This window comes from Brassica napus, chromosome C6 (genome assembly GCF_020379485.1).
Source record: "Brassica napus cultivar Da-Ae chromosome C6, Da-Ae, whole genome shotgun sequence".
Taxonomy (NCBI): Eukaryota; Viridiplantae; Streptophyta; class Magnoliopsida; order Brassicales; family Brassicaceae; genus Brassica; species Brassica napus.
Genome location: NC_063449.1, coordinates 3,780,614 through 3,789,507, shown reverse-complemented (window position 1 = coordinate 3,789,507; position 8,894 = coordinate 3,780,614). Strand labels below are relative to the sequence as shown.

Here is an 8,894-nt window from a genome sequence, read left to right as displayed (position 1 = left end):
CCCTGTTCGGGAACGCGCTACGCGTAACGCGTGTGGCCGATCCGGGCCTAGCGAGTTAAAAAAATCGGAGATTAATTGGGGATTAATTATAAGGGTTTATATATATATATATATATATATATATATATATATATATATATATATTAGTATCCGTAAAAGAACTCAGTGAGTGTAACGTAGTCTAGTGGTTAGTACGCCTATCCAAGCTTTGGAGGTCGCGGGTTCGAACCCCAAAATGGTTGTGTTGCTTAATTTTTTCATTTTTGTCTTTAATGAGTACGTAATTACACAAATACCCTCTTCTTCATCTTCCCCAATTTTGACCTGCAAACCCTAAATTTCGAATCACACCATTTTTTTCAAGATTCACCACGATTTCAACCTCTTTTCTTATGGTTTTGTTCAATTGTAATGGGATTTCAACCATAACTATGATTATAACCTGAAAATGTTCTTAAATTTTTTTTTTTTTTTGAAAAATCCGAGTTTTAGGGCGAATTGGTCCAATCCGCCACGGTGCACAGCCGAGTAACGTTTAAGCACCGATTAAACGGCCGATTTGCCCGAGTTTTAGAACATGGGTTGCGGGTCAAGCTTTTCGAGTGGGACAAGTGTGGATAAAGCCAATTTAGTGGTCTAAAACATATGTTTGAATAGTGAAAGTAGATAAAAAGCAGAAAAAATTATTGTACAAATTAAAATAGTTTACAATATTATTTATTTTTAATAATTAAAATAGTTCCTTTATAAAATATTTCTAAATACAATAATATTATTCAGAATATAATAAAAAATTAATTTAAACATATATATATATAATTATTTTAAGCTTAAAATTAAATATATATCTAAATTTGGATAATTTGAAATAAGTTTATCTTTTTGGTACAATAGTTTAATATTTTGGAGTTTTAATATTAAATAAGGCATCAATTTTAAAAATTATAATTAAAAAATAAGTATAAGAGATCTTTAAAATCATAAATATATAATAAATTATAAATAAATTTAAAAAATAAGAGATGTTTTCATAAAAGTATAAAATATGCCATTTAGTTTTCTTTATTAGTTTAAAGAATGACCAAAAAGTTTAGATAATGAATCTATTTAAATAAGAAAACATGTATTAGTTGAATCTTAGTTTCTAATTGAATATATAGTACATATTAGCTTTTTTATTGAATTTAAAATAAATAATATATAATACAAGGACTGCACTTAGAACACCCCCATAACCAAATAAATTTTTTTCCACTAGTGTTTCTTTAATTTTGTTCATAAGAAAGAAATGCTTTGATGTTCATTGTGTCTTCTCTCCGCTTAATGTAACAAGGTTAACAATTTAGTTGAATGGGGAATTAGAGAACCATTTATTATCCACTTCCCTTTTAGCCTTTATATTTGCTAGCCTAAGCTATCCGAAACACGAAAGGTCAACCAATAATAGGTAACCACCGTCGGGGGTAACGGAGAATACTTTGCCACAAGCGACAACTTTTATTTCTCCTAATCTTTTTTTTTTTTGTTCAAAACACACAAAAAATGAAAGCAGGAATGGATTTGAAAAGAAATAATAATAGCAAAGTTTAGTTGAAAGCCCATTGTTTTATGAGAGCAGTCTCAAACCACTAGTCATAAAACCACTCATTCCCCCCTAAGTCCTAACTAATTAAAGCCGACATGAGAGAAATAATCAAACAAAGTAGCAACTAGACAACAAAGAGTAGTAGTTGACTTCTAAATCGTTTTCCTTTACAAAACCAGAAACAAAACTTAGACAATGTCACTCTTCACCTTTGCTGCTTCCCCTCTTGTTATTACCCTAACCGTTAGATCTTTCACCTTCTCACCACCCCGTTGCTCCAAACACACTGTAATGTCCGCCGTCCGATCTGAGTCCACTTCAACATGTCCTGTTCTGACCAAGTTTCAGAAGAACTGTGCCACCCCTACAACGTTCTTACGCGTCGTAGCCGACGCCATTGCTGATGACATGCAAGCCGGTCTAGCTGTCCATGGAGGAGGAGATCTCGAGATGATCTTGACTTATGTGGATGCTTTGCCTTCTGGGTAATTCTCCTATTTATTTCCCTCTTAATCATTTCATTATGCTTTGTGATCTAAACATGATTAAAAACGTTTGACTTCTTACAAACAAGTTTTAGTTTGATCTTCTTAGGATCGTTTTGATTTTTTTTACTCTGAAACGAACTAGATACACCTTAGACTCACCAAGAGAACTTGATTAATGGATTGTAGAAAGGAGGAAGGTTTGTTCTATGCATTGGATTTAGGTGGAACAAACTTTCGGGTGCGTAGCGTACAGTTAGGAGGAGAGGAAGAACGTGTCGTAGCTACCAAATCTGAGCAACTATCTATTGCTCAGAAGCTTATGATTGGTACAAGTGAGGTAATGAATGACTCGTATTCTTTTTTTTTTTCCATTAATGAGTGTTACTAATCAATGAGGTTCTGTAATGAATGTTTTTTTCAGGAACTCTTCGGGTTCATCGCTTCAAAGCTCGCAGATTTCGTGGCAAAGGAGGAGCCAGGGCGGTTTCGGTTGGAACACGGGAGGAAAAGGGAGATTGGGTTTACTTTCTCCTTCCCTGTGAATCAAACCTCCATTGATTCAGGAACACTTATCAAGTGGACTAAAGGCTTTAATGTGTCTGGAATGGTGAGTTCATGTTTCTGTTTACCAAGTTTTTATTATGTGGTTCTAAATTTTAGTTAAAAATGTTGTTTGCAGGAAGGTAAAAACGTGGTTGCATGTTTAAATGAAGCTATGGAAGCACATGGACTTGATATGCGAGTTTCTGCTCTTGTATGTCTCCTTTTTGCTCTTAAAATTAATAGACGGATAACTCTTGTCTTGTGGGTATAGTAACCTTGTTGATGTGTAAAGGTAAATGATGGAGTGGGAACATTAGCTGGAGCAAGGTATTGGGACAAAGATGTGATGGCCGGTGTGATTCTTGGCACTGGGACCAATGCTTGTTATGTTGAGCAGAAGCATGCAATTCCTAAACTCCAAAACCAATCTTCTTCTGGAACAACGGTATCATTGATATTGATTTTTATGTGTACGTAGTTTTGTTTTGTTCCCCTGCTTATACTATTTTTGATTTTGAATTAGATCATAAACACAGAGTGGGGAGGTTTCTCTAAGTGTCTTCCACGAACCATTTTTGACCAAGAGATGGATAAGGATAGCTTAAATCCTGGTGAACATGTAGTAGATCTTTCTCATGCAACATTATGTTTTTGTTTTGTTTTGTTTTGTTAGTGAATGGTATCACCAATTCTTATAGTTGTTCATTTTTTGTGTGGATGAAGTTATATGAGAAGATGATCTCGGGGATGTACCTTGGTGAAATTGTGAGGAGAGTTTTGCTCCATATGTGTCAAACTAGTGACTTGTTCGGACAATCCGTTCCTGCCAAACTAGCAACTCCTTTGACACTCAAGTACTTCCATCTCTCTCACTATCTTTCTCCTAGTAAACACATTTCTATATAAACATTCCGGTTCAAGCTTTGGTTTAGTTTGGCTTATATATTCATCCCTAGATTCAGTACTCTAAAATTGTGTCTATCTTAGACTAGCTGTTGATTTTACTGGTAGTTTTATTTATTAGAATTGGTATATGGATTCTGTAATAGGAGCCAGGATCTATGCAAAATGCAAGAGGACGATACAGATGATCTTTCAAGTGTTGGATCGATCCTATACAACATTTTTGAGGTAAGTTGTTAATATATACAAAAAAATAGAATCACATCTATAGATTGGATCAATTTATTGACTCAATCAAGATATTGGAAACAGGTAAAGGCGGATCTGAAGGAGAGGAGGAGAGTGGTGGAAGTGTGTGACACGGTAGTGAAACGCGGAGGACGTCTAGCAGGAGCTGGTATAGTGGCAATTCTGGAGAGGATTGAGAGAGAGACAAAAAGACTGGCTTCAGGTCAAAGAACCGTTGTGGCTATGGACGGCGCACTCTACGAGAAGTACCCGCAGTATCGACAGTATATGCAAGATGCATTAGTTGAGCTTCTTGGTGATGAACTTGCATGTCACGTTCAGATTAAACATACCAAAGATGTGTCTGGGCTTGGTGCTGCTGTTTTGGCCGCTACTAACTCCATTTATTAGTGCCTCAACTTCTACTTCATGATAAAATACTTGGTGCGATACTGCTGCTCTTTTTTTTTTAAATCTCTTTTTAACTTCATGAGTAAAACACGCATTATGTCATCTCTAATATATAAAAGTTGTTATTTTCGAGCTCTTTATTCTATGCCACATTGCCACTTAAACGTGTTTAATTTAAAACTAATCGATCAACTTAATCTCTTTTTAAAAGGGAATCAAGACTTTTACCGATCGTAGATTAGCCATGTTTGGTTTAAAGATAAAAAGCTTCTCTGCTAAAAATTGTGAGTGTGATGGATATCTTAGGTCCTCTTGAAATGGATTCAGGAGAGTCCGTATTTTGGAAACAGTCCGACAAGAATCTTGCCTTCATCCGATCTTAACTTCCTTCGGTTTAACTCTCGGTGGATCATGGTCCTATGATTATTGGTCTTCGTTGGAGCGGAAGATTCTTGATACGGAGGACAAGAACCAGGCTAATCGAGGTGTTAAAAATCATCGCCGAAAGTTTCTCCCCTCCAGAGACAGAGTCAAAGGCGGTTGAGAAAAGGGCGGTGGAGCCAAACTCCGTGTTCCACACAAGTACCAGGATTCTGCCATGTAGCATTTGCTCATCAAAAACCCCACACTTATGTTGTGACAAAGCTTGTATTATATATTACTGGATATGGGTCGGTGAGTGGATTTTACTTGATATTTCAGTTTTTGAAAACATTAAAAATGGATTTTTTTTAATTATAAATTTTGTGATTTTTTGGATATATTGTGCGACACTTATTTTATGAATAAGAATTTGTTTGCTACTAAACTTTTGATATGTTTTAAATTTTAATAACGAACTAGAGCTTGACCCGCACATCCGTGCGAGTTTGATTTTTACTTTTTATAAATTGTTTAGTGATATTCAAAAACATATATGTTATTTAGATATTTTGGGTTTCTACAAACTTACCCGGATCCGGAAGAATCCAACTTGAACTTTGTTCGAAAATTTATAATACCCGGACATAGTTTAACTTTAAATCCAAAAACTTGATATCCATAAAAACCGATATCTATCTGAACGAAAACATGAATGACCATGTCTAAATGATTTAGTAAACAAATAAAAATAATTTTGTTAACCGGTTTGACTTCTTGTCACTAATGGAGTAATTTCATTTAGACACATGAAATTATTATGGTTAATACGTAAAATAAATGAAATCAAATTATAATGATAAATAAAATTAATGAAGTAATTTGGAAAAGTAAAAACAAAATGTAAAAAATGTGATAAGATATTGTGCTTGTTCCGCAAGTATAGGCGTAAATGTTTATTTAAGATTTTATGCTTCTTCATTTATTATAAGAGTAAAATCAAAGATTTTGTCACATTTATTATAGTCTGGATTATTGATGTAGTTCCTTTATTATAGTCGTGGAAATCACATTTAGGAAAACAATGTAGTTCGTTTGAGTTATTAATAATATGTTTCCTTCTTTGTAGTTCGTTTGAGTTATTTTAGGAAAACAATAAATATGTGGAAAAGAGAATCATTTTTAATGTGAGATTAATTTAATTATCAATAGCATTTGGCTGTAAATATTGTGTAATTTTAGGGTTCTATAAGTGTACTTCTGTTTTAATAAAGTAGATGTGCATATGCGAGTTGTCAGCTACTTTATACCTAGGCCCTAGACAAAATATCCAAATTTTAATATCTAAACCGAACCTAATCCGAAAAAGAAAAATAGAAGAAAACACAAAAAAATATAAAAGTGCACCAAGCCAATCAAATCAATAACAACGTCAAACACGTTTTTTATGCTCATCTTTTAATGTTTATATTGATTACTATGTTATTTTTTTGTCATATTGAAATATTTTATGCTCATCTTTTAATGTTTATACTAGATCTTGACCCGCACAACCGTGCAAATTTTTTTATTTATATATTAAAATATTTTAGTTTATATTAAAAAAGTTACCAATAACTTAATGTAATTTAGTGTTCTATATTATGTAATTCTATAATAGCTATGTTTACGTAGCTTATATATTATTACTATAAATTTTATATTTATGTAATAAAAATTATTTTAGAAACTTTATTATGTAACAATATTACTTTACATACTTTTTTATTTTAAATTTATATGAAAGCAAATTAAATTGGATCTATATAGTTAAAAATATTTTTTTTTGAGATACTGTAAAGAATTTCTTTTAAAGAAAAATTATAATACATTGTACTTCAAAATATGTTTGTAGTAAATATCATATTTTAGAAATACACTAAGTTGAGTAAAATATCTTCTTTTAATTTGAAATAGAAATGAATATTTTTAACAAAATCTTTGTAAATTTTATTTTTGAAATTAATCAGTTTAAATTGTTATTATCAGTGAATATATCATTATAATACTTTATATAATTTTAAATTTTCATATATAAATCAAAACTAAAATAACTTTTAATTTCTAATTATAGTTTATGATAACTAAAATTAAAATTAATTACTTTTGGATATAAAATTTAAACTGATTCCGAAAATATTTTAAAATATTTTTTAGAACTTTCTTAAAAATATTTATTGTATTCTATTAAAAAGATAAATATTATAATTAATTCATGTAAAATTTGATAAAATTTTAAAGAATGGTCCAAATTAAAAAATCACGCATGAAAAATTCATCAATACAGTATATATATATATTAAAAATATTATATATTTATCAATACATGTTTGTTAAAACCACATCTATATAAATGTTGATACATGTATAATGTATAACATAATTAATAATAATAACACTTATTATGAAAATACAATAGTGTTAGGATTTTAATATTTGATTTGATTTTATTATTTGCATGGTGAAATTCTAACATTAATTATTATTATTATTAATTAGATCATACACAGGTATTAACTCTAGAATAATTAAATGTTATTATTATTAAATAGATTATAAATGGTTATATGCAACTATAATTATATATTGATGGAGTAAATATATTTTCGAAATTATCCATATCTAATAATATTTTGATGGAATAAAAAAGATAATTAAATATCTTGTTAGGATATTGTTATGAAAATACAAAAAAAAAATAATGTAAACAACTTTCAAGTGATGATCCATTTAAAATATCACACATGAAAAAAATTATGACTTCTCTTTTAATAGTATAGATTGGTTTTCATTTGTTATCATCTAACTACTTTGGTGTTCATGGTCTATACATCTTTAGTTGCTCAGTTAATAATTTACCTTCTACAAATGTTTATAATTCATAGAAATGTTTGAAATGTTATAAAAGTAATGGAAAAATCTATCTTTATTTATAATATAGGGGTTCCTTATATAGGAGATGCACCGTCATAGATAATTGGAAATATTACAAATCATAATCTCTTGGTTATGAGCCATTCACAATCTGGTTTATAACACTCCCCCTTGGATGCCATAACCATTTAGAGCTTGTAATGTGCTTTAATGTTGCCTCATTAAAACCTTACCAGGAAAACCCAATTGGGACAAAACCATGGTGAAGAAAAAATAGTACAACACACATTACTCCCCCTGATTTGGACATTACTGAAGGTCCCTTGGACCTCTCCAATTTTCTGTAATCCGTGGGTGATGAAGATCTTGGGCATAATATGCTTCATCCTCGAACATGATAGTTGGTTCTTCTTTACCATCGGCCATGACACAATCTGATCGAACATATTGAGTCATCGACCTCAAATACACACACACGAAATCTTGGATGATGTTGCTGTGATATGCGTGTACCACCATGTGTAAAGCATAACCTGTCTGAAAACAAATCAACAAAACCAAATAACCACTCTTTGGGCTGGTTAGTATAAAATAAACTAAAATCAAAGGCTTCTTCATCATCCTTCTTATGGACCAATCAGATCAGTGTCTAAAACAAGACTTCTGCATCGTCCATCTCAGGACTAAATGGACTTCTTTATCGTCCACCTTTGGACTGAATGGATCAGTGTCCAAAACAAGTGATCTCACGCCCATGTACTAGATAATGGGTGAGACTGGTTCATATTAAATCTCTTGAGTACAATTTTCTGTATATACTATTTGATGCACAAGGATTTTATTGTTAAAGTACTCAAGCTGTAATCCCAAACAAAACTGTGTGTTTCCAAGATTTTTCATCTCAAACTCTTTCTTGAGATATTCAACTGTTTGAGAAATTGTATCCAGAGGTTCCTAAGATATTCAGATCATATACCTTGATGATTATCAATATTGTTCTCGAGAACTTGCTGTTCTTTCAGCTCAATACCCTCTAGTACTTTCATTATCCAGTGGACTGTCATGTCCCCGATCCTGGATAGGACCTGGATAGGATCGTCCGGACGGACTGCGGTGCGAGGTAACGCACCAGTCAGGTCATATGACCTAAAGACAAGTATATCATGGCCTGAAGGTAAGGTTAAGGGCATCAGGAAGCTAAGGCATAGCTAATCCAAGAAGGAGACAAGCTCAAAGGAGCTGGACAAGCGAGCTGGTAGCTGGACAAGATCCAGGTGAAGCTCGATGAAGTGAGTGATCAGAATGGATCATGGGAAAACTAAGTCTAGGTCTGGAAATTGACCAAGGGACTTAGAAGGATTGAAGAAGATAAAGGAAGCAAGCTGGACACAGTGTATAACAGCTGGGCGATGCAGTAAGCAAGCTCGACCAGCTAGGTGAAGTGTAGTGCAGCTCGGTGTAGC

General features: G+C 32.3%; 1 protein-coding gene across 1 annotated transcript; it reads left to right on the top strand.

Moving 5' to 3' along the window:
• The first annotated feature begins 1,625 nt into the window (after positions 1 to 1,625).
• On the top strand, positions 1,626 to 4,294 carry LOC111207313 (hexokinase-like 1 protein). The gene is made up of 9 exons (XM_022705297.2): positions 1,626 to 2,070; positions 2,260 to 2,410; positions 2,495 to 2,680; positions 2,753 to 2,827; positions 2,909 to 3,061; positions 3,140 to 3,235; positions 3,340 to 3,470; positions 3,666 to 3,747; positions 3,832 to 4,294. The coding sequence occupies exons 1-9, from the start codon at positions 1,781 to 1,783 to the stop codon at positions 4,156 to 4,158; spliced, it is 1,491 nt and encodes a 496-aa protein (XP_022561018.1). The 5' UTR covers positions 1,626 to 1,780; the 3' UTR covers positions 4,159 to 4,294.
• The last annotated feature ends 4,600 nt before the right edge of the window (positions 4,295 to 8,894 follow it).